Raw genomic sequence first — 26,153 nt, forward strand, 5'->3', positions numbered from 1 at the left:
CATGGGGAATCAAACCTGGTTCTCCAGATTAGAGTTTGTCACTTTTAAGAACTATACCATGCTGGCCTACTTCTGGTTGGCACAGTGCGTGCTCCTACAACAATGATCTTTCCCCAGCTTGGGGGTGGGGGGGAAGGATACCAACTCCAGGCCACTCCACTAAGGGCAAGTGAAGTTTGCAGCACCAATCTGACTTGGGCCAAACATGCACAAATTCAGCAGCAAACTCTCTATCAGTCAAAGGTGTCACACAAGAGGCCCAAATGGGCCTCCTCTATAAGGGTGGCAAGAGACTGGAACCCAGGCCTTATGCATGGTATGGAGAGAGTGGACAGGGAGAAGCTTTTCTCCTTTTTTCATAATACCAGAATGCGCGGTTGTCTGCTGAATCATAGAATCATAGAGTTGGAAGGGACCACCAGGGTCATCTAGTCCAACCCAGTGCACAATGCAGGAATTTAACAACTACCTCCCAGTGCCCCCTACTCCATGCCCAGAAGATGGCCAAGATGTTCTCCCTCTCATGAACTGTCTAAGTTAATAGAATCAGCATTGCTGACAGATGGCCATCTAGCCTCTGCTTAAAAACCTCCAGGGAAGGAGCACTTAGCTCCTCCCGAGAAAGCCTGTTCCACCGAGGAACCGCTCTGTTAGAAAATTCTTCCTAATGTCAGACAGAAACTCTTTTGATTTAATTTCAACCTGTTGGTTCTCGTCTGACCTTCTGGGGCAACAGTAAACAACTCGGCACCATCCTCTCTGTGACAGCATTTCAAGCACTTGAAGATGGTTATCATATCCCCTCTCAGTCTTCTCCTCTTCTGGCTAAACATACTCAGCTCCTTCAACCTTTCCTCATAGGACTTGGTCTCCAGACCCCTCACCATCTTTGGTGCCCTCCTCTGGACACGTTCCAGCTTGTCTACATCTTCCTTAAATTTTGGTGCCCAAAACTGAACACAATACTCTAGATGAGGTCTAACCAGAGCAGAGTAAAGTGATACCATCCTTTCACCTGATCTGGACACTATACTTCTGTTGATGCAGCCCAAGATCCCATTTGCCTTTTTAACTACCGCATCACACTGCTGACTCATGTTCAGTGTTTGGTTTGAATCTGTTTGAAGCTGGAGGGTGAGAGATTCAAATAAAAGGAAGTATTTCTTCACACAACACATAGTTAAATTGTGGAACTCCCTGGCCCAGGGTGTGGTGATAACTGCTGACTTGGAATGCTTAAAGAGGGGAGTGAACATATTCATGGAGGAGAGGGCTATCCATGGATACTAGGCAAAATGAGTAGTAATCATGATACATACATATGCTCTCCAGTATCAGAGGAGCATGCCCTGTTATCTTAGGTGCTGTGGAACACAGGCAGGATAATGCTGCTGCCGTCGTCTTGTTTGTGGGCTTCCTAGAGGCACCTGGTTGGCTGCTGTGCAAACAGACCACTGGACTTGATGGGCCTGGGTCTGATCCAGCAGGCTTTTCTTATGTTCAGTTTAGTTCAGAAGTCAACGAACTGGCAGCCATAAACTCTACCCGAGCACCGGGGAAAGGAAGCCTGATTAAACTTCCTGTAACACCCATCTGTCCATTATTAATTCAGGAGAGATTGAATGGCAGAAGCTCCCTTCTGAACCGCTCAATGGCAGCAGACGTCCCAAGAGAGTTCTCTCTTCCCTTAGAGATGCCTGGTTAGATTATACAGATAACACATCAATGACATTCATGCAGGGCAAGGAAAAGACTGGGGAGGGGCTGTGGCTCAGTGGTAGAGCATCTGCTTGGCATGCAGAAGGTCCCAGGTTCAATCCCCAGGGCCATCTCCGGTTAAAGGGGCCAGGCAAGTAGGTGATGTGAAAGACCCCTGCCTGAGACCCTGGAGAGCCGCTGCCGGTCTGAGTAGACAATACTGACTTTGTTGGACCGAGGATCTGATTCAGTAGAAGGCAGCTTCATGTGTTCAGGTGAGGGGGCTGCTGGGTCTCTCTGACTCCCCAGCATGATGTTTTTGTCAGAGTCAGCACTACTACCAATGACAATGCAGCATTTAAAGGGTCGGGAACACGGGCGCTTCCTGAGTTCCCCCTTGTGATTATGCTGTGCTGAAGAGACTGTCCCAGACTTTCTTAACAACAAGCAACACCATGGATAAGGTTATCTAATCTCGGGATATCAAAGTGTGAGACATTAGAGGGACGGACCAGGGACATCCAACCCATGCATAAGCAGCCCCAGGCCGAAAACGCATGGCTGTTTTTCCCTGCGCTGATCCCACAAATGAAGTGAATTTCCTTTGTGAACACGCATGGCCGTCTCCCTCCAGAATGTTCAACCCACCAACTTCCAGAATTTCACCTGGTTATCTCAATCCTGGTTTCTCCCGATTTTCACTGCAGCTGCGCTGCAACTGCAAGAGCTTGCCGGTGCATGTGCACATCCAGGTTGACTCCCCGCCCAGAGAAGCTATTTCCCGGCCTGCAGCACCTTTTCGCCCCCTGGACCCTGCACCCTCTCTCTTCCCCGCTCCCACGTCTTGACCATCACAGGCGGAGCCTGCACCTGCCAGCAGCTTCCCCTTGCCTCAGGGGATGTCGGAGCGGCAGCAGGGCCTTCAGCCAGTCACCGCCACTTCCACCCGCCACAGTTTCCCCTCGCCTCCACCCAGGGGACATAGGAGTGGCAGCAGGGCCTTCAACCAGTTGCCGCCACCTCAAGCCGCCGCTGGCTTCCCCTTGCCTCTACCCCGAGGACGGCAGAGTCAAGAGGAAGCTGGGGGCGGGTAGAGGCGGTCTGGTGGTCGAGGTGCGGGAGAGAGAGAGGGCGCAGGGTCTGGGGGGTGGAGAAGTGCCACGCCGCCTCGCCTCCATCGCACCATACCTTTGATTTTTGGGAAAGCGGGATCAATAAAAGTGAGATTGAGCAGGGACAAACGAGCCATGCATTAGCGGCTCCAATCTACAGAAAAAACTGTTTTGAAAACATTCCGGAGCGATTCAACCATTCATCATAGCTAACCTTCATGAATGAATGAATGAATGAATGAGTTTTATTTGCATGTAGCCATAGGCCATTACAAACATGTCAACGGTTACCTCTAATAGTTATAAATATACATAATAAAAAAGGAAAATAGTCTAAATTAGTAAAATGCAAAACTATGTTAGCTAAATAGCTAGCCTTCATAGAGAAGAGATGGTGTCGATAACGTGGATACACCTGAGAGTTCTTCAAGAGAATTCTCTCAGAGCGTCCTTGAGCCAAAAGGGAAAATTAAATATAATTTATTTATATTTAATAAATAATAAATAAATTATGTATGAGGTCACATGCGGCAGGGTCTTTTTTGTGGTGATTCCATGTTTTGTGGAATGTCTTTCCTGCCATTATTATGCCAGGCACCGTAACATTTGGGCATGAAGTACAAGCATTTCTATTCTTCTAGGCTGTTAGTATTTAGTTCTTTTTTGTGGCTGAATTCACTTACCGTATTTTGCTGTGTATAAGACAACCCTTTTTTCTAAAAAATATTTAGAAAAAAATTGGGGGTCGTCTTATACACGGAAGGTCACTCTCTTCCCCATCCTTCAGCTGATGGGGGTGATTAAGAAAGCGGGCTGGGAAGAGCCGGTCGCCTTGGCCGGCCAGCAACCAGCCTTCCCGTGGTCTCCTCTCTGTTCCCCACCTGTCAGCTGATGGGCGGGGAAGAGAGCGGGCGGGGAAGAGCCGGTCAGCCTGGCCCGCCGTCGACCGGCCTTCTGAGGGTCCCCGTTCTCTTCCCCGCCAGTATTTTTCCATACGTCCCCATGTATAAGACGACCCCTAATTCCTTAATTTTGAGTTCAAAAAAATAGGGGGCGTCTTATACAAGGGGGTGTCTTATACACAGAAAAATACGCTATTCCTCTCCTGTTTTTCAGTCAAAACCACCCTCCCAACTGGCTTGTTGGGTTTTGTGGGGACAGATAAAAAGGCCCTATTTCTTCCTCCTACACTTTCCCTTAGGGATGAAGACGTAGTTTGGAACGAGTGACTGCAGTGTTGAAAAACCACCAGAGGGGAAAGGGTTAAGCAGCCTCTTCTCTCCCCCCCCTCTCTCCCCCCCCCCATTATCTGTTCAGGTCCAACCTGTCCCTTAGGGTTGCCAGCTCTGGGTTGGGAAATTCCTGGAGATTTGGATGTAGAGTCTGGGGGGTGGCAGGGTTTGGGGAGGGGACGGATCTCAGCAAGGTATAATTCCCTAGAGCCCACCCTCCCAAGCAGCCGTGATCTCCAGGGGAACTGATCTCTGTAGTCTGTGAATTGTGGGATAGTTATAGGCACTAGATGGCGATAAAGCACAATTCCGTCTAGACATTAGGAAGCATTTTCTAACAGTTAGGGCGGTTGCTCAGTGGAAGAGGCTTCCTCGGGAGGTGGTGAGCTCTCCTTCCCTGGAGGTTTTTAAGCGGAGGCTAGAGGGCCATCTGTCAGCAATGCTGATTCTATGACCTTAAGCAGATGATGAGAGGGAAGGCATCTTGGCCATCTTCTGGGCATGGAGTAGGGGTCACTGGGTGTGTGTGGGGGGGAGGTAGTTGTGAACTCCCAGCATTGTGCAGGGGGTTGGACTAGATGACCCTGGTGGTCCCTTCCAACTCTAAGATTCTATGATACGCCTGCAAGGGAGCACGCCTTTGGCACTCCTAGTCTTTACAACGACTCTACAGACGACGGATACCGGACTTGAGGGGATATGCCTTTGGCACCCCGCTAATTGACACATTGTTAACACCATTAACTGATTGGCGACTGAAGAAGACCACGAAAGCAGGAAAATACTGGCAGCCTGTTCCTGCCTACAACATAGTGTTGTTAATAACCGTTTGTACATTTGGCACTGTTTGGACAATTATTGCATATGTTCCATATGTTTGTTATGCTTATTGTGCTAATACAATTTCATCATCTTCAGTTATAGTAGTTGCACTTAGAGAGATGTTTCTCAATGTTGTTGCATTTGGTATATTGAAGTAATTCCAATGTATGATTCTAACACACATGCTGCATTGCAACATTTATAAATTAATGTGTTATTTTTTACTACTTACTTTTGTGGTTTGGCCATAGCGGCTGTGAGTTTATTATATTATCCATCAGAACAGCACTAGTCTTTCTTCTTTGTACCACCTAGAGGTTGGCAGCCCTTGGGGGGGATAGTCTGCTGGTGTTGGCTGGCCCTGACAGAGCCAGCATGGTGTAGCGGTTAAGAGCAGTGGACTTTAATCTGGAGAACCGGGTTCGATTCCCCACTCCTCCACATTAACCCAGCTGGGTCACCTTGGGCTGGTCACAGCTGTCTCTGACCCACCTGCCTCACAGTTGTGGGGAGAGGAAGGGAAGGTGATTGTAGGCTGCTTTGGTAGAGAAAGTCGGCACAGAAAAAACGACTGCGGTGTGATGGTTGCGGTGTGATGGTTGCAGTTCGAGGCCTTTCCGCCTCCTGGGTGAGCGGAGGGCAGCAGGGGTAGCCCTCCTGCAGTCCCGCTCCAGCTCCCACTTGGGTGCTTCTCTCTCCGTTTCCTTTCTCGCCAACAGGGAGGAGGTTTCGACGTCGCGGACAGGATGTTCCACAGCCTGAAGAGCACCTGGGACTCCGTTTCCAGGCAGAACATGACCGACGTGAGAGAACTCACCCCCGAATTCTTTTACCTGCCTGAATTCTTGACCAACTGCAACCAGTTCGAGTTTGGTAAGGACGATCTTTTGTTTTTGCCCTGGGAAAAATTTCAAAGTAACAAAATGTGATTTCCAAGGGCCCAGAATTTTCCAGCTGTTCCGTAAAGGAGGGGAATGAATCGTTGATCTTTATATATTTTTTTAAAAATATCTTTTTCCCCCCATGCTTGTTTGCAGTCTGATCTGCAAAAGCTTTAATCCCCCCCCCGCCCAAGTTTGCTAAGCCTTCTCCTTCTTTACAGAATCCCAGCCCAGTGCAAAAAAAAAAAGCATCTGTATGCAAATGAGCATTTAGGCGTAACTTGAACATAACTTTGGTGTATCTTCAAAGCGGCTGTTAATAAACTACGGATAGAGTAACAGCCTTAACTTCCAGCCAGTCAGGGGGCGGCACATAGTTATGGGTACCATATAGCTAAGGCGTCCCCAGCCTTTTTGAATATTGTAGGAGTGCCAACTCCAGGTTGGGAAATTCCTGGAGATTTGGGGGTGCAGCCTGGTTTGCCAACCCCCAGGTGGTGGCTGGAGATCTCCCGCTATTACAACTGATCTCCAGGAGACAGAGATCAGTTACCTGGAGAAAATGCCTGCTTTGGACAGTTGGACTCTATGGCATTATACCCCATTGAAGTCCCTCTCCTCCCCAAACCCCACCCTACTGAGGCTCCACCCTCAAAATCTCCAGGTATGTCACAACCTGGACCTGGCAACCCTATTGGCAACCCTAGGCCCAAGCCACAGAGAGGAAGTGTGAGCAGGAAAAGCGATGGAAAGGAAGAGCCAGAATTGTGCTCACAAGCTCACTTATCAATAGGGTTGGCAGCTCAAGGTTGGGAAATACCTGACAGTTTTTGGGGCTGAGCCTGAGGGTGGGGGAGAGGAGGGACTTCAATACCGTGGAGATCAATTGCCAAAGCGACCATTTACTATGGGGGAACTGATCTCTATTGGCTGGAGATCAGTTGTAACAGCAGGAGATCTCCAGCTGGTACCTGGGGGTTGGCAACCCGACTTATCGCTGCAGCATTTCATTGCTGTGGCTATCTCTGTGGATGAAGCTCTCTGAGAGCAGCCTCAAGAGAAATTGTGTCCGGCATCCTTATCCTCAAAGCAGAAGAGCCTTCGATCTTATTCAGAGGAGCAAACAGGACATGTGGACAGAACATGTTGTAATGGGATCCGATATACTGAGTGCCGAGTGGCGAGACGGTTTCCCTGCTCTGACTTATAAATACACGGAGTGGTTATTAAGACGGCGCGTTGTGGAAGATCTGCATCATCACACACATTTTAATTATTTGAAGTTACACTGAATTAATTTGTGACGGTTCTCTATGAGGCTTTTCTTTATTATTAGAGACTTTATGAAATCGTCGTTAACAAATTGCAGACGAGTCCCTCTAGCCGTCATTCCTCTGTTCTGTATGGAGTCAAGGGTTTTGTGCTTGGCTTTAAGCGAAACTAGGTTTGGCCCTGACGTGACCTGGATGGTCCAGGCCAGCCCGATATCATCAGGCCGATCCTGGTTCGAAGTTGGGTAGGTAGGGTTGCCAACCTCCAGGCGGTAGCTGGAGATCTCCCACTATTACAACTGAACTCCAGGCGATGGAGATCAGTTCCCCTGGAGAAAATGGCTGCCTTGGAAGGTGGACTCTATGGCATGATACTCTACCCCACGGAAGCCTCTCCTCTCTCCTAACCCCGCCCTCCTCAGGCTTCACCTCCAAAGTCTCCAGGTATTTCAGCAGGCAGCCCTATGGATGGGAGACCTCCAAGGATGTCCAGGGCCTCTACGCAGAGGGAGGCAAAAGCAAACCACCTCTTACTATCTCTTGCCTCGAACGCCCTATGGGGTCATCCTAAGTCAGCTGTGACTTAACAGCACTTTCCAACACCACAGGACTGGCCAAGACTGCGCCCTGTTGTGTCTGCCATGTTTCAAGGGGGTGGGGGTCAGATGTAGGGTTGCCAGCTCTGGGTTGGGAAATACCTGGAGATTTGGAGGTGGAGCTTGAGGAGGGTGGGGTTTGGGGAGGGGAGGGACTTCAACAGGGTATAATGCCATAGAGTCCACCTTTCAAAGCAGCCATTTTCTCCAGGGGAACTGATCTCTGTCCTCTGGAGATCAGGTGGAGGCTGGCAGCAACCCTAGTCAGTCAGCCTCCCTGCTTTATGGGCTAGAAGTAGGATTGCCAACTCCGGGTTCTGAAATAACTGGAGATTTGAGGGTGGCGCCTGGGAGAGTGGGGTTTAGGCAGGGGAGGGACCTTTGAGGGGAATAATGACAATCAGTCTGTTTTCCAAAGCAGCCATTATCTCCAGGAGAAGTGGGGTAAATGTTTTAAATAAACAAATCAATAATAAGGGAGTGTTTTATGTTGCCTGGAGATCAGTTGGAATTCCAGGAGATCTCCAGCCGCCACCTGGAAGTTGGCAGCCCTAGCTAGAAGCCCGGCTTGGGACCGTGGTTCAGAGCGGCTTCTGAGAACAAGGATTGCCAGCTAACAGGCCTTGAGCTTTGGCGATGAGTTAATTCGAACCTCTTGGGAGGTCTCTCGTGTCCTCTGAATCTGAGGGGCAGAGGGGGGAGGCAACCTGTTCATGCCCCAAATGAGGTCCAGGATTCAGGGGTTCCTCTTTGCATTTTCTCTTCTGCAGGAAGCTTGCAGGACGGGACTCTGCTGGGGGATGTTGAGCTGCCACCCTGGGCAGAAGGAAGCCCGCATAGGTTCATTAGCTTGAACAGGCAGGTCAGTACAAAGTGTGAAAGGAAGGCTTTGTGTATGCTCGAGGGAGGCCTCTATGTCTAAGTTGCCAGCTCCGGGTTGAGAAATACCTGGAGATTTTGCCAGTTGATCCTGAGGAGGGCAGGGTTTGGGGAGGGGAAGGACTTCAGTGCCATAGATTCCCCGTTCAAAGCGGCCATTTTCTCCAGGGGAACTGATCTCTGTCGCCTGGAGATCAGTTGTAATCCCAGGAGATCTCCAGCCACCACCTGGGTGTTGGCAACCCTTGCCAAGCAGGGTGCATTCAGTGAGAGCACAGAGGCCGGTGGGGAGTCTGCCCCTGAGGTCAAAGGTGGGGAGGGTGCTGCGGCTGAGAGGATAACCCTGAACAAATGCTGCCTGTCGGGTTCCAGGCACTGGAGAGCGATTACGTCAGCAGCCACCTCCATCACTGGATAGACCTCATCTTTGGTCACAAGCAGCACGGCCCGGCGGCAGTGAAGGCCCTCAATGTCTTCCACCCGTATTTCTATGGTGACCAGGTCCACCTGGACAGCATCAGTGACCCCCTCACCAAAAACACCGTCTTGGGATTCAGCAGCAACTTTGGACAAATCCCAAAGCAGGTGCAGTGGCAGGCCGGGCTGGGGAGGGGAAGGGGGTGAGCTGCTTCTGGAATCACTGAGTGGGATGCTCATCTTCATCCCAGAGTGGGATTTGGTGTTATAGAATTGCCTGAGAAATCAGCAGCTGGATGCTAAACACGGATCCTTGGTTGCTTGAACAATGCTGGGGTAAAAGAAGAAGGTTGGTTTTTATACCCCGATTTTCTCTACCTTTTAAGGAGTCTCAAACTGGCTTACAATCGCCTCCCCTTCCCCTCCCCACAACAGACACCTTGTGAGGCAGGTGGGGCTCAGAGAGTTCAGAGAGAACTGTGACTGGCTCAAGGTCACCCAACAGGCTGCATGTGGAGGAGTGGGGAAACCTACCTCACAAGGTGCCTGTTATGGGGAGGGAAAGGGAAGGCGATTGTAAGCCACTTTGAGACTCCTTAATGGTAGAGAAATTGGGGTATAAAAACCAACTCTTCTCCTCCTCCTCTTCCTCCTCCTCTTTCTTCTTCTAGGATTGGTCGGCCCAGCCTGGCAACTAGCAGGACACTGCGGAGGGGGGCAGAGATATATGGGTGGGGTGGCCGTCACCAACTGTGATGGTTTTACCATGGAGTTTCTGGTGATTCTTAGAGAGGTGTGATATCACTTCTGAGTTCCCCCCTGAAGTGATGCCCAACATCCATTTAAAAAAAAAAAAATTCTCACCACCACTCTGAGTTTGTGTGAACATTTCAGACAACGCAAAGAGATCGAACAGTTCATGTGCTTAGGACTGGAAGTAGAATCGGCAAATATTGTCCGAGAGAACACCTCCAGTACTGCTGGTGTTGTTTTTACGTTATTTTTGTTTGCTGTTGTTCTTTGCAGCTCTTTACCAAACCACACCCAGCTCGGAATGCCCTGGGGAAGCATCCAGTGGGCAGAGACGGCCTCCGCTTCTCCCTCCCTGCTGGGCAACTCCTTCCACCGCTTAGCAGCCTCCACAACTTGAAGTTCTCCTCGGTTCCCGTCAGAGGTAGGCACTGCCAGGATACCCGAGTGTAACACGAGGACCAGGCGATCCGCCCTGCTGGACTCGCTGGACTCTTTAAGGCACAGTTGTTTGCTGGGCTTAGGTTTCCCTACCAGAAAAGGAGACATGAGACATGTTGAGCTGGGCATCGGTTGGCAATAGCGGCCCTTCTGAGCAGTCTTTGTAGCCCCTTGACCTAAAGCAAGGCTGCCCAGAGGACTGCTTCAGACGTTCCCACGGCTAAGCCCAATCCTGAGCTGTGGAAGATTAAGAAGCAGAAGGCAGAAGTCATTCAGATAACCTTCTGTTGCCGCAGAAGGTCGGACCTGAACCAACGGGTTGAAATTAAATCAAAAGAGTTTCCGTCTAGACATTAGGAAGAACTTTTTGATAAAGTGGTTCTTCAGTGAAACAGGCTTCCTCAGGAGGTGGTGGGTATATAAACACCAAGTCGCCGCCGCCGTCTTCTTCTAGCAATGAAAGATAGACTCATCTTCCTTCTTCTTATGCAGACGCACCTCAAGGACCTGTGGGTCACATCGTGTGCACAGACAAGGGGGTTTTGGCTGTGGAGAAGAACAAAATTTTGCTCCCTCCACAGTGGAACAAAGTCTTTTGTTGGGGATTTGATGACTTCACCTGCTGCCTGGCCAGCTATGGATCAGACAAGGTAACTCAAGGCAGGTTTCTGGGATGCGGGGGTACTCCTGGACTGTGGTCGAAAGGTACTCGAGTGATTGGGGGGAGGAGCAGGAAGGACGTGTGGCCCGGACAGTTGGAGAGGGCTCATTTTTAAGTCTGAGGTTGGTATCCTGGAACAAAAAGACAACGTCTGATGGAGAACTGATAGTCCGGGTGTCATTCTTGACATTAGGTGGGCTGTGATTGCATCTTTCTCAGCCATCTCTTCCCTTACTTTCTGTTTGCTTGTACCTCTTTCTGAGGGTTGCCAGCCTCCAGGTGGGGGCTGGAGATCTCCTGGAATTACAGCTGATTTCCAGACAAGATAAATCAGATCCCCTGGGGAAAATGGCTGCTTTGGAGGGTGAACTCTTCGGTATATATCCTGCTGAGGTCCCTCCCCTCCCCGAAACAAACTCTCCCCAGGCTCCACCCATAAATCACCAGGAATTTCCCAACCTAGGATGGCAACTATACTCCTTCCCTCATACATCTTCTTTAGCATCCTTTCCTTTTTTTCCCAAACAAACGAAACAAAACATACAAACATGCAGACATAAACATCAAATTCTTACATTGTATTGGAACTTACTTTATAATTGCAAATCAATTATACCTTCTGTAAGTTGCTATATTTGCATATCTGACAAGGCATTTCTTAAATTCTTACATTCTATTATTATTTGTATTGGTTAACAGCTATATAATCAAGGAATACTTTCCATTTTTCATAGAACTCAGAGGTTGATCTGTTATGCACTAAAGACGTTAATTTAGCCGTGGTTGCATATTTTGCCGCTTGGGTCCTTTTTGCAGGGGTCCTTGGACTCACATTCACCCCCTGGACTGACTCTGTTGGTCCTTGGAGTTATGCATGAGTTTTCTGTCCCTCAGAGATGACCTCGCACCCAGCTATTGCAATGTCCAGGTCTTCCTGATGCTGTTAAAACCCGATTCTATGATCTCCCCTGAGATCAGCCCGGGTCAAATCGTTCCCATTTCCATGCATAAGCCAAAGCACTGGTGAGGGGAGCTGGGTGTGTGTGTGACTTTTTTCTCACAGTAAGCACTGCAGCCACTTACAAAGCAGCATTTTCAAGGGGCGGGGACCCCAACACTTCCAGATTTGAGCTGGTAAGTTTGTTGGTGCATAGAATTTTTGGATTCGCAACAGAAATGTGTGGGTCAAGCAAGCATCGAACCCCAGGTGAAAAACTCCCATGCATAAAAGACCTTTGCTTGTCCATTCAGTTACATCTGGGTAAGTTTCTGCTTTCCACTTTCAGGATATTGTATTGAATTGTATTTTCCCTTTACATCCAGTCCTCTGTACTTGGATTTGATCTTTCGGTGCCCGTTATCTTTCATTTCACTTCAGTATTAATGTGCAAACATATTGTGTTTAATGACAACGAAACAGAGTTTGGAAAACCTGCCATTTCAATCTCATCTCTGCCATGAATTTGCTAAACATCCGTAAGGGGAGACCCCTCCGCTGCCCATAATAAGACGGACCTCTACTTCAGCATTTTAGTATGAATTCCAAAGTAACATATGTGCTCATGTAGATAAGCGCTATGCAGAGGAAAGCAACGGCAAACCACCTCTGCACGTCTCTGGCCTGGATCGAAACCCGTTCTCCAAATTAGAGTCCACCCGCTCATGTGGAGGAGTGGGGAATCGATCCCAGTTCTCCCGATTAGAGTCCGCCACTCATGTGGAGGAATCATAGAATCATAGAGTTGGAAAGGACCACCAGGGCCATCAAGTCCAACCCCCCGCACAATGCAGGAAATTCACAACTACCTCCCCCCTAGTGACCAGAAGATGGCCAAGATGCCCTCCCTCTCATCCTCTGCCTAAGGTCACAGAATCAGCATTGCTGACAGATGGCCATCTAACCTCTTCTTAAAAACCTCCAGGGAAGGAGAGCTTACCACCTCCCAAGGAAGCCTGTTCCACTGAGGAACCACTCTAACTGTTAGAAAGTTCTTCCTAATCTCTAGACGGAAACTCTTTTGATTTAATTTCAACCCGTTGGTTCTGGTCCGACCTTCTGGGGCAACAGAAAACAACTCGGCACCCTCCTCTCTCTATGACAGCCCTTCAAGTACTTGAAGACGGTTATTATAGCCCCTCTCAGTCTTCTCCTCTTCAGGCTAAACATACCCAGCTCCTTCAACCTTTCCTCATAGGACTTGGTCTCCAGACCCCTCACCATCCTCGTTGCCCTCCTCTGGACACGTTCCAGCTTGTAGGGAATCAATCCCAGTTCTCCAGATTAGAGTCCGCCGCTCATGTGGAGGAGTGGGGAAATGTTCCCAGGACATTCTGTTTTATAACTGGAAAAGAATTCCTGCCCATTCCAGGTGGCAACCAGCTGCCCTTCTTTTCAGAGCTTCCCCTGACTCTTTCTTTCTTTCTTTCTTTCTTTCTTTCTTTCTTTCTTTCTTTCTTTCTTTCTTTCTTTCTTTCTTTCTTTCTTTCTTTCTTTCTTTCTCTCTCTCTCTCTTTCTTTCTTTCTCTCTCTCTTTCTTTCTTTCTTTCTTTCTTTCTTTCTCTCTTTCTTTCTTTCTTTCTCTCTCTCTTTCTTTCTTTCTTTCTTTCTTTCTTTCTTTCTTTCTTTCTTTCTTTCTTTCTTTCTTTCTTTCTTTCTGCAGAACATGGCCACCTTTGAGGCCCCTGTGGACTGGGGGTCTTCCTTCTGTGCCGTGTGCCCCACGCCGACAACGCTCATCACCTCAGGCAGCAGCTCTGTGGTATGCACCTGGGAACTCTTCGTGGCCAGTGACGGAGCTGCCCGCTTGCGCCTCAAGAAGGTAGAGCATCTCTGCTCGGGTTTTGGACCCCTGAAACGATCCGTCTCGGAGCCACAAGTCAGCCGGTGCAGGGCCCCTCTCAGCAATTGCTGTCTGCAGCACCAATGTTTCCTTCGAGTCAATGAATTTGGTGATGCTCTCCTCCAGGGAGAACCCACTGGAAAGGTCCTGGGGGAGGGGTCTTGCTTACTGGCCTGTCATTGATTCCATTTCCTTGCATCTTCGGCAGCCTCTGCTTTGGACTTGGTGACATTACAGAGAGTTTTTTTTTTATCGCAACACATATTTGCTGTGGCGAGAGGAAAGGATAAGGTCCCACTGACAGAGAGGGGCCAGGCCAGCCTGATCTCATCAGACCTCGGCAGCTAAGCAGGGTCGGCCCGGGTTAGTCCTTGGACAGGAGACCACCAAGGAAGTCCAGGGTTGCTACATAGAGGCAGGCGATGGCAAAACCACCTCTGCTCCTCCCTTGACTTCAAGGTCACCATTAGTAGGCTAAAACGTAACATGTTGGATCCCTTTGAATGAAGAAGAAGAGTTGGTTTTTATATGCTGACTTTCTCTACCACTTAAGGAAGAATCAAATCGGCTTACAATCTCCTTCCCTTCCCCTCCCCACAACAGACACCCTGTGAGGTAGGTGGGGCTGAGAGAGTTCTGAGAGAGCTGTGACTAGCCCCAGGTCACCCAGCTGGCTTCATGTGGAGGAGTGGGGAAACCAACCCAGTTCACCAGATTAGCTTCCACCGCTCCTAACCACCGCTCTTAACCAGTACAACCACCCTGGCACATCCTCAAATCCAGGTCTTATGGCAGGGAGTTTGTTCTAGCAACGTGTACGGAATGACGTTGCCCCTGAGAGCGGGGGCCTCAATTGCACAGTGGCTGTGCTGTGATGCTCTGTAAACCCTTCACACCTGGTTCTTCCACTGCAGGGCCCCCCAAGGCTGTGCCTGTGGGCCCCTGGTGGCATCTTTCCTGGTGCCCGCCAAGCGTTAATAGAAAGTGGGCAAGGCTGGGGGGGGGGGGGCTTTAGCCTAGCAAGGCTTCTGATTGGCCATTGGAGGTTGGATTGGCTGTGCAGATTTTTAAAACCATTGCTTTGGCAGAAGCTGCCACCACCACACAAGGACCTTCCGTGGTGTGACTGCAAGAAAGCGGTGGTGGCTGTATTGTGGCTGGCTTTCCCTCCCACAGTGGCCATTTTTGGAGTGTGCCCAAAAAGGTTGGGGGGCCCCCGGTCTATTGACATGAAAGGGGAGGCACTTATCTGCTCCCTGCTCCTGGTTCTTTGCTCCTTGGGGAAAGAATCTCCCTCCCTGGGGAACGGGGTTTGCAGTTGCAACTGGGGCAGCCGTCTTAGGCTCACCAGTGGGGAGTTCACTTCCCCACTCCTCCACATGAGCAGTGGACGCTAATCCATTAAACCTGGTTGGTTTCCCCACCCCTCCACATGAAGCCAGCTGGGTGACCTTGGGCTAGTCACAGCTCTCTCAGCCTCACCTACCTCACAGGGGCCATTTATGCTTGGTAATTAGCAGCACGTTCCAGGCTGAGCTGCCCTGCATGTTTTTTTGAGTTTTTCACGCTGAACCACCATTCAGGAAGTGACTGCAAAGCCGGCGCATACCCACTTCGCATTTCTTAAGAGCCCCTTTAACTCTGCCCCCACACCGAGGAATCCCTTCAAGGAACCATGCAAAATGACAGCCGCGTGTTAGCTATGCAAACGGCGGTTGGCTAATGGAAGGAACAAAGGAGCAGGCGAGTGGTGTGTGTGTGTGTGGAATTTCTCCTTTTGTGTCGGGACCGTGAATAAGCATTTTTGAAGTCGCATTTTTAAAAAGAGCTTTGAGCGAGCATCAAAATTGACCCTGCATAAATGGCCAGGATGTCTGTTGTGGGGAGGGGACGGGAAGGTGGTTGTAAGCCGGTTTGATTCTGCCTTAAGTGGTAGAGAAAGTCGGCACATAAAAACCAACTCTTCCTCTTCTTCAATGAGCGTATTCCTCGGGCTGCCGCCTTTGCTTCCTCTCTCTCTCTCCCCTCAGCCTTTGTACGGCCACCGTGGGGCCGTGACCTGCTTGGCTTCCTCGGCCTCCTACGGCATCGTGGTGAGCGGCTCCGCCGACAGATCCGGCATCATCTGGGACTTGCACCGGCTGACGCGCCTCACCCGGCTTCCCGCCCACCAGGCCTGCCTCTCGGCGGTTGCCGTCAACGATTCCACGGTAAGATGTGCATTCATCATCTTTCTCCTGACACGTCAGCGAGCGTTTCACGACGGCTTAATGGGTGCCCTTTCCTGAGAGGAACCATCCCGAGACGTGACAGATTGATTTTTTTGCTTTTTAATAGTATCCATAATGCTGAGAGAAGGCACTAAAAGCATCCTCTGAGGCAGCGGGGTGGAGGAGGAGGAGACAACCTCCACTTCTTTCCTTTATTCCTTTATTTCTGTCCTTTATTTTTGCGGACCAACAGGTCATGAGCAAAACAAATCCAATAAGCTCAGTAATACAGACATAATCAAACATAAAAGAAACACAAAATCCAGAATATACAGTTAGAAGGAAGGATCGCTAAAAGCCCCAGAGAAAAGTTTTGCCGCAGCAAGGGTTGCATTTGGGTCAGTGATCAGCCAATAACTTTGCTGCTATCTCTTGCTTTAGAGGAGGTCCGTACCTCTGAAAGTACACTGTAATCCATTTATCTCTGGCGAGATCATACTTTTAACAACCAATTTTTAAAAAATGCCAAACATTGTCCAAATTACCTGATTTACAATTGCAAAACCGTTCAGGGAAAGGGATCCCTGAAAACCTGCCTGCTAACTCCCCCAGTGGTAGAGAGCCAGTGTGGTGTGGTGGTTAGGAGCGGCGGTTAGGAGCGGTGGCCTCTAATCTGGTGAACCTGGTTGGTTTCCCCACTCCTCCACATGAAGCCAGCTGGGTGACCTTGGGCCAGTCACGGTTCTCTCCGAACTCTCTCAGTCCCACCTACCTCACGCCTGTTGTGGGAAAAGGAAGCGAAGGAGATTGTAAACCAGTTTGATTCTTCCTTAAGTGGTAGAGAAAGTCGGCATATAAAAAAACCTTCTTCTTCTATACTTAATCTAGCCTTGGTGGAAAGTATTCTAATTTGGGGGACAGTTAAACATTCACAAGAAGCAGGTAAGATCTTTGGAACAGGAAGCAGCCTCGGCTTCCATTTCCGCCCTGCTCTGCGTTTGGGTCCTCACAGCCCTCTTTCGTGGGCCAGGTCCCAGGCAAAACAGTCGCTGCAGCCCCCCTCTCCCCCCCCAATGTGCTTCTCCCCACAGCTGTCTTCTCACCAGAGAGGGAAAGCCCAGCTTTCTGGAGAGTGCCCCCTCCCGCCGCCGCCTCAAGGCTGTGCAAGAAAACAGCTGCCGCAAACACACCCCTCAGGGCCAGAGATGACATCACCCTCGTTAAAAAAAATGTAAAAAGAAGAACCTGCTGTTAAAATTGATAAAAACCACTTTCAGTCCATTTGAGATCAGAGAAGCAGAGTCAGGGGGCTAAAAAGAAAAGAGCAACCAAAATGACCAGGGGGCTAGAGCAACTGCCGTATGAGGAGCGGTTAAAACACTTAGGGCTGTTTAGCTTGGAAAGAAGGCAGTTAAGGGGAGACATGATAGAGGTCTATAAAATTATGCATGGTTTGGAGACGGTGGACAGGGAGAAGCTTATCTCCCTCTCCCATAACACTAGAACACGGGGTCATCTGCTAAAGCTGGAGGGTGAGAGATTCAAAACAGATAAAAGGAAGTATTTCTTCACACAGCACAGAGTTCAATGGTGGAACTCCCTGCCCCAGGATGTGGTGATGGTTGCCAACTTGGAAGGCTTTAGGAGGGGAGCGGACATGTTCATGGAGGAGAGGGATATCCATGCCCTCTTTAAAGCCTCCCTTACTTTTTTCCTGCAGGGTCACCTGAGCTCCCCCCCCCCGCATCTCCATTCTTTCCCTCCTTTCCCCCCCCCCCCGACTTTCAATCACGCTCAAATCATAGAATCATAGAGTTGGAACGGACCACCAGGGCCATCAAGTCCAACCCCCCGCACAATGCAGGAAATTCACAACTACCTCCCCCCTCCACACCCCTAGTAACCAGAAGATGGCCAAGATGCCCTCCCTCTCATCATCTGCCTAAGGTCACAGAATCAGCATTGCTGACAGATGGCCATCTAACCTCTTCTTAAAAACCTCCAGGGAAGGAGAGCTCACCACCTCCCGAGGAAGCCTGTTCCACTGAGCAACCGCTCTAACTGTTAGAAATTATTCCTAATGTCTAGACGGAAACTCTTTTGATTTAATTTCAAACCGTTGGTTCTGGTCGGACCTTCTTGAGCAACAGAAAACAACTCGGCACCCTCCTCTATATGACAGCCCTTCAAGTACTTGAACATGGTTATCATATCCCCTCTCAGTCTTCTCCTCTTCAGGCTAAACATAACCAGCTCCTTCAACCTTTCCTCATAGGACTTGGTCTCCAGACCCCTCACCATCTTTGTTGCCCTTCTCTGGACACGTTCCAAATGTCTCTTCTTACCCTGCAAAAGCCTCCCCTTGACGCACTTCGCTTTGCTAAGCTGTGCTCCTGTTTCCCTTTCTCAGAGCTGCCAGATGTTACACTCAGGTGTTCCCAGAAGTGATATCATGCAGCATTGCACACACACCCATGTCCCCGCCCCCCCCCAACCTCCCACCAGTGGCCAGACGTGGCCTGGCAGCCTTACTCCCAAGACTTCCAGTACACCTGTCTTCTCTTGGAGCTGTACGAATCAGTACCCAGCCTTCTCTTTCAGGCCCTCTTAGCTGCTGGAAGCTGCTGGCTGATGTCGTTTTCAACATGCTTGAAGAGCAATGGAGCCTTTTATGCGCAGCTTTTTCCTTACGGTCACCCCCTCCCCACTGTTTCGGGGCTTTGCTTTGATTATGCGTGCCTTTTCTGACCGTCAGAGGTCGCCTCACTCTCCCCGCGAGTTTTCACACATTTTGCCCGCATTTTCTAGATGCTGTTTTACCCTGAGTTAAAGTCTGCCTCGATCCCACATCGAAAGCCTGTTCTGTGCATACCTGTCCCCTTGTTTTTTTTCTCCCCATGCCCATTCTCATTTCTCCTTCCACATGTCTGCCCCCCTCATCCAACCCCTCCCCTCAAAGCCATGATCAAGTGCACTAGCAAAAGAATAATACTAGACGACCACGAGGCTGCTTATTTGTTCAGTTTCACAATGAGCGTGGGTCAATTCCAGTTCTCGGCAGGATGGAACAGAGCTGGGCTGATTTGCCGCCCTCCCCTTATATGAGTCCTTATAGGCATGAAAGCCTTTTTTGTTTGTTTGTTTGTTTGTTTGTTTGCGAATGCAAGACTACCAATGGAACGATGAACATCACAAATGACCGTGCAAGTGTTTGTATGTTCTTATGACCCCTGCATTAAGTTACACAGAAACAAAGTGGTCCGGGGAGGGGGGTTGTCCAGACCCTTCTCTGCTTTGTCTGTAAAATAGCCTCACGGTTCAGATCAAATGAAAGAATCCCGCTGCAGGGCTGGCGGGGGCTGGTGACATATTTTTTTAAAAAAAAAACACACCACAGCGAATTACAAAGCAGCGTTTTCAAGGGGGAGGGGCTCACATGTGGTTCAGAAGCTCCACATTTCCACTGGGAGTGCGTAATTGATCACAAAGTACTCCTGGAATTTCTTCGGGGTGAAAAGCCCCCGTGCATAGTGTTTTGAGTATTTGACTGCAAATACTGTGTAGTTAAAGAGCGGCAGATCCAGCAGAAACAGACCGTGCACAAAACGCCATTGTCAGTGAAGAGCGCTGCCCTTTGATAAGCCAGGCCAGGCTTGAGAGGGGAAGTTTTATGGTGCATTTTGAGGGATAATTAAGTGACCCCAGCATATCCGTGAGGGGCCAGGCAAGCTTGGGTAGGAGCTGAGGAGTGGCAGCGTGTCACATTGATCCTTGGATAGCTTGGATGGAGTCTTTTGTGCAGCGGGCCATTCTCTGTGGGCGTGTGCAAAGCGGGCAGTCCTCTTTGTTTTTATCCCACCCTTTGTTCAAGGAGCATCTCGTCCTATTTGATCCGCACAACAGCCTTGCGAGGTAGGCTAGAGAGTGAGCAGCCCAGTCATGTCAAGAGACACCTGTGGTGTTTCTGTGCGGGCTGTGCAGCGGGGGGGGGAGGGATTCTGCCTGAGGTCGCCCCGTTTCTCCAGTGATGCCCTGCGGTGTGTTTCAGGGGAACATCGCCTCCTGTGCCGGAGAGACTCTCTACGTATGGAATATCAATGGGAAGCCCCTGGCCAGACTCAACTCGGCCTGCCGGCTTGGCTCCACCTTGTCCTGCTGCTGCTTCATGGAGGTGATGGATGGGGATGTGCCCGGCCTGATCGTGGCGGGTGACACAGGGGGCCGTGTGCAGGTACGACTTACCAGGGGAGGGGCTCTGCTTCCAGGGGTGTGGCTTTTCGGGGCCTGTTGGAGGAAACCTTTGGGTTGGGGAGAGCTGGGTAGAAATGTAATAAAATAAATAAACAAACAGGCAGATTCCCTTGGCTGTCCACTGGAGAGCCAGCATGGTGTAGTGGTTAAGAGTGGTGGTTTGGAGCGGTGGACTCTGATCAAGAGAACCAGGTTTGATTCCCCACTTCTCTACATGAGTGGCAGACTCTAATCTGGAGAACTGGATTTGTTTCCCCACTCCTCCACATAAAGCCTGCTGGGTGACCTTGGGCCAGTCACAGCTCTCTTAGAGCTCTCTCAGCCTCACCTACCTCACAGGGTGTCTGTTGTGGGGAGGGGAAGGGAAGGAGATTGTAAGCCGGTTTGAGACTCCCTTAAATGGTAGAAAGTTGGCATATAAAAAACCAAGTCTTCTTCTTCCTCTTCCTCTTCTTCTTCCCAGCGATGCTCAGTGTCTTTTTCCTTTCTTCAGGCTAGCCCTGAATTGGAATCTGCCTGAGAACATCGCTTTGCCGGTCTCTGGCGGGGCGGATGTGCCTCCATCCTGCCGGTGTGGAGCACATCAGCCTCTTCCTGGCAGCGTGCACAGAGTGGACCTGTCAGCCTGTTTTCTCTTGCTCCTACAGGTCTGGAAGCTTGAGAATGCCCCCGCTTGGCGCCAGGACATCGGTACGAACTCCCGGGAAAGCTCGGCCAAGCAGGGTAAGGGCATTGTGGTTGCCGTGCCTCTTTGGAAGCAAAATGGCTCTACATAGACCGGGGGAGGGTCTGAAAAGGAGCTGGAACTTTCCACTCCCACCTGCCACCTTTTACCGGACACTCCCTGCCCCCCAGCAAAGCTCCTGTCCCAGGCCTCTGAGCTACGGCAGCAGGAGCCAGACTTGCTCTGTTCCTCCGAAGGACACAGCAGGAGCTCTGAGGGCCTCCTCACAAGGAGGGAATATGCACGGGTGGCCCACTGTGGCCGAGAGAAGCTCTCTTGGTGACTGTGAGCAGGTCGTTCTTGCTTAGTCAGTCCTAAATTGCAGGGTTGTTGTGCAGGCCAAATGGGGGAGAGCCGTGCACACAAATCACTCTGTAGAGAACAAGGTGGCAGAAATGCCTACCTGCCCTGGGCAAAGGGGTGTCTTTCAACCTGGTCTGGCTATTTTAAAAACCTGGAAAAATCAATCTGTCATTGATTTCGGTATTCCCCCTGAGGCATTAACAGCTCCTGATATGTTTCGGTTGTTAATCTCAGATAGTCCTGTGTTGTCTGAATGTCTGGATTGTAACATGTGGGTTACAACTCCCCTGCAGGCCAGGCTTCTGGCCAGTGCGCGCCGCAGCAGCCTCCATTCCCCGCTTCCCCTCACCTCTGCCCGGGGATGGCGGGGTAGAGGCACGCAGGGCGGCAGCAGCTCCAGCCAGGTGCTCCTTTATTCCCCATGCGTGCAGCGTTTGGGGGAAATTGTGCTATATTAGAGGGACAAATAAATCCGCACATGCCCATGTGTCAATGGCCAAAGAAAGTGGCAAGGCTGCACAGAATAAAACGGCCCGGTCTCTCGGATTGCAGGATGCCAGCAGGGGGCCCCCCAATGCCAAGGTTTCTTCCGCGCTTGTCCATAGCCCTGCATTTTCTGCCGATCTGGAGTCAAGGGAAAGGGGAGCTGACGCAGCGGAGAGGGGATGAAAATTCCAGCACTTAATAATATGTAAATAAATGCCCCCCCAGCTCAGCTCCGCTGCCTCACAAACGCTGCCAGCAGTCTCATTTTGGCATCCGCAAGCGCTTGACGATTGGCGCGTGCAGACACATGCGCGAGCCCCCGCAAAGCTGCCCGTTGGCAAATGGGTTTTCTGTGTCCAAAAGCATCCTCTGTCGTTCCATTAGGAGACACACAATTTACTCAGCGCACCGTTAACGAGAGAGTCGCCTTTAAAAGAGTTTTGGAAGAGTTTTTATTCACCTGATATTGAGCTGAAGCTAGCTGGAAGTTTGCACGGGGGAACAACGCTTTCAGAACCATCATAAGTTTGGGCGGGGGAGGGGGTCTCACATCAGCACGCATACCAAGCACAGCCCCCGTTTGCTCAACATCTCCCCTAGGGTTGCCAACCTCCAGGTACTAGCTGGAGATCCCCTGCTATTACAACCCAACTCCGGCTGATAGAGATCACCTGGAGAAAATGGCTGCTTTGGCAATTGGACTCTATGGAATTGAAGTCCCTCCCCTCCACAAACCCCACCCTCCTTAGGCGCCACCCTATAAACCTCCCACTGGTGGCGAAGAGGGACCTGGCAATCCTAACCCAAACCTAACTGGTTTCTTCTTGCTGGATTTGTGTTCATCACAATGTGTTCATCCCAATGCCTGCAGACAGAATGATTGACTTCCTTTTCTTTTCTTTTCTTTTTTGTTACAGAGTGTACTTGGCATTTAATTATTGCTTGTATTATGAACCGATTTAGATAAGTTGATAATGCTAGGACCTGGCGTAATTTGTTTTTTTACTGGGCAATTACAGGGCTGCATTATATCCCGGCAGCAAGGTATTCTGGGGCATCTTATTAAGCCCAGAGCCGGTAAACACCGATGAACAATTCTGCTGAACTCGGCATGCAATTTAGAAAGCAATAATACACAAATCCAATTTAGCCCGCAATTGATACCGCCACACGTCAGCACATGTAACTATCATAGCCGGCAAATTCAATTGGGACGGGCCCTACCGCCAATGGCGCTGGCCGAGATTAAATATATTTGTTCCCCGTTTAACAAGTCGCTGACCATAAATAATAACATTTTGCCACCGCCCAGGCCCATGCCCCTCCCCAAAAGAAAGCCTCCCCCCCCTCCCCGGACTTTTCCCTGAATATTTATTTTTCAAACCACGCAGCAGCAGCAACGGGCAGCCAGGCGGAGATCCCATTCATTCTCTGCCAAGAGCTGGATCTCAGCACGACTCCGCCGGAGAGGCCTGGCAGAGCGGCGGCATCTGTCACCACCCTGGCAGTCTCCAGGTAATCATCTCTTGTCAGAGTACCCAGTGTGGCCACGAGAGGGCACGCTAGCCAAGAATTTGGGGGTCTTCAGGATTTTCTTGTGAACTTGGCACCAGAGGAGGGGGTCTCCTCCACATGTTGGCACTTCTGTTGTTATTTTTTTGATGGCTGGACGAACAGGCCAGCACCTCAGAGTTTGGGCTACGCTTAGGGTTTCCAGTCTCCAGGTACTAGCTGGAGATCTCTCGCCATTACAACTGATCTCCAGCAGATAGAGATCAGTTCCCAGCTCCGGGATGAGAAATTCCTGGAGGTTTAGGGGTGGAGCTGGGGCTAAACAAAGAACCTGACAGTTGAGCTGAAAGTTATAACAAAATAATAATATTTATTATACGGTGTAAACAGAAATAAAAACACTGGGCCTTATATACAGGCTTATCAATTAAAAGAACATATATAAATAATTACTAACTTTCCAACATTGTTGATGGTAAAAACCAATATAAATGACCAATAAACAACCAGATACATTTCAGCCTGTACGACCTTCTTCAGTGGTCATATATACAGTTACAATTATTATAGACACATCCAGAAATACATGTAAAAGGTGTGCTATAAAGCAATAATCTTATGATTGTGTGTCCCATTGTCACTTATTGTTGTATATCATGGATATTTCACTATTTGAACTGGCTCACACAGGTTTGATTCCCCACTCCTCCTCATGAGCGGATGAAGGAATAGACGGGATGCTTATTAAATTTGCAAATGATACTAAATTGGGAGGGGTAGCATATACAGTAGAAGACAGACCCAGGCTACAGGATGATCTTGACAGGCTGGAGAACTGGGCTAAAACTAATGAAATGCACTTCAACAAAGATAAATGTAAAGTTCTGCATTTGGGTAGGAAAAATCAAATGCATAATTATAGGATGGGGGAGACTTGTCTGAGCAGTAGTGTATGCGAAAAGGATCTTGGGGTCTTAGTAGACCAAACACTGAATATGAGTCAGCAGTGTGATGCGGTAGCTAAAAAGGCAAACGTGGTCTTGGGCTGCATCAACAGAAGTATATTGTCCAGATCATGCGAAGTGATGGTATTGCTTTACTCTGCTCTGGTTAGACCTCACCTAGAGTATCGTGTTCAGTTTTGGGCACCGCAATTTAAAAAGGATGTAGAAAAATGGAACGTGTCCAGAGGAGGGCAACAAAGATGGTGAGGGGTCTGGAGACCAAGTCCTATGAGGAAAGGTTGAAGGAGCTGGGTATGTTTAGCCTGAAGAGGAGAAGACTGAGAGGGGATATAACCATGTTCAAGTACTTGAAGGGCTGTCATATAGAGGAGGGTGCCAAGTTTATTTCTGTTGCCCCAGAAGGTCGGACCAGAACCAACGGGTTGAAATAAAATCAAGTTTCCGTCTAGACATTAGGAATAATTTTCTAACAGTTAGAGCAGTTCCTCAGAGGAACAGGCTTCCTCGGGAGGTGGTATGCTCTCCTTCCCTGGAGGTTTTTAAGAAGAGGTCAGATGGCCATCTGTCAGCAATGCTCATTCTGTGACCTTAGGCAGATGATGAGAGGGAGGGCATCTTAGCCATCTTCTGGTCACTGGGAGTGTTGGGGGGAGAAGGTAGTTGTGAATTTCCTGCATGGTGCAGGGGGCTGGACTAGATGACCCTGGTGGTCCCTTCCAACTCTATGATTCTATGACTCTAATCTGGAAAACCAGGTTCAATTCCCCACTCCTCCGCTTGAAGCCTACTGGGTGACCTTGAGCTACTCACAGTTTCTCCAAACTCTCTCAGCCCCACCTACTTCGTAATGGGGAAGGGAAGGCAATTGTAAACTGGTTTGATTCTCCTTAAAAGGAGGAGACGATCAGCATATAAAAACCAACTCTTCTTCTTCTTCTCCCTGAAGGAATTACTCCAAGCTCCTTGCTGGCGATGACAGTGGAAAGATCTTCTGTTGGTCAGTGGATGAGTAAGAAGTCACATCACCAGCCAACCTAGCCTCGTCTGCATCCATACAGGGAGATGCAGGAGTCTTTCGACACACGGCTACAGCAACATGAATGGCCAGCTGGAGCCAGTGTGGGGCTCTGGAAGGATCTGCGCCTGTTCCGTCCCCTCCCAGATTTATGTCTCCTCCTTGGTCACAACCCGGAATTCAGCCACTGAGAAGTCCATCTTCCCACGAGGCCCCCCCAGGGCAGTGACCACAGATCTGGTTTAGGATCCAGTGTAATGGCTGGAGGGACTGATAGAAATAATGTTGGGAAACATGGTTAAGAACATAAGAACTTCAGAAAAGCCCTGCTGGATCAGACCCAGGCCCATCAAGTCCAGCAGTCTGTTCACACAGTGGCCAACCAGGTGCCTCCAGGAAGATCCCAAACAAGATGGCTGCAGCAGCACCATCCTGCCTGTGTTTTACAGCACCTAAATGGGCTTGAGTTGTGGGCGGATTATGTGTTTTCCTGGAGAGTCTAGTGCAAGGAATACATGTGGGTTTTATGCAAAAAGAAAATAAAATCTCTCCTCTGGCTAAAAGGAGTTTCCTCTTGTAATCAGAGCATGGAAAATATTGCACACACACACACACATGTGAATGGGTTTATGTTTTTAATCAAGGAGCCTGATTAGAACTTAATCCAGGGATCCTGGAGGGTTTTTCCTCATCTTCTGGGCAAGGAGTAGGGGTCACTGGGAGTGAGGGGGGAGGTAGTTGTGAATTTCCTGCATTGTGCAGGGTGCTGTACTAGATGACCCTGGTGGTTCCTTCCAACTGTATGGTCATTTATGCATGGGAGGTTTTGCCTTGGATTTGCCCCTCTCTAGATGTACATGTTCCCCATCTGAATTCTCAAAACTCTGCACGGGGGCTTATTTTTGAGTTTTGAGAATTTGGATGGGGGGGGGAAGAAAAAAAAAGCGGTGTTGGAGGAGGGTGTTACGGATACCGTGGGAATGCCACAAAAATCATTGGATTATAGATCAAATCAATCCTGAACTGGGAGGGGCTGTGGCTATACTGACTTTGATGGACCAAGGGTCTGATTCAGTATAAGGCAGCT

The 26,153-nt window shown here is 49.6% G+C and overlaps 1 protein-coding gene across 1 annotated transcript in view; it reads left to right on the plus strand.

The window, feature by feature from the left end:
• The window catches only part of WDFY4 (WDFY family member 4), a 165,801-nt gene extending 140,737 nt beyond the window's left edge, over nt 1-25,064 (plus strand). The window contains exons 49-61 of the mRNA XM_056850543.1: nt 5,584-5,737; nt 8,383-8,474; nt 8,864-9,076; nt 9,935-10,075; nt 10,567-10,749; nt 13,421-13,579; nt 15,631-15,810; nt 19,859-20,041; nt 20,709-20,784; nt 20,917-21,064; nt 21,800-21,945; nt 22,966-23,089; nt 24,998-25,064. Coding sequence (XP_056706521.1) covers nt 5,584-5,737; nt 8,383-8,474; nt 8,864-9,076; nt 9,935-10,075; nt 10,567-10,749; nt 13,421-13,579; nt 15,631-15,810; nt 19,859-20,041; nt 20,709-20,784; nt 20,917-21,064; nt 21,800-21,945; nt 22,966-23,089; nt 24,998-25,064 — 1,866 coding nt within the window. The remainder of the gene's footprint in view (nt 1-5,583; nt 5,738-8,382; nt 8,475-8,863; nt 9,077-9,934; nt 10,076-10,566; nt 10,750-13,420; nt 13,580-15,630; nt 15,811-19,858; nt 20,042-20,708; nt 20,785-20,916; nt 21,065-21,799; nt 21,946-22,965; nt 23,090-24,997) is intronic.
• Nucleotides 25,065-26,153: the final 1,089 nt, after the last annotated feature.

The sequence above is a fragment of the Euleptes europaea genome, chromosome 5, assembly GCF_029931775.1.
Source record: "Euleptes europaea isolate rEulEur1 chromosome 5, rEulEur1.hap1, whole genome shotgun sequence".
Classification (NCBI taxonomy): Eukaryota; Metazoa; Chordata; class Lepidosauria; order Squamata; family Sphaerodactylidae; genus Euleptes; species Euleptes europaea.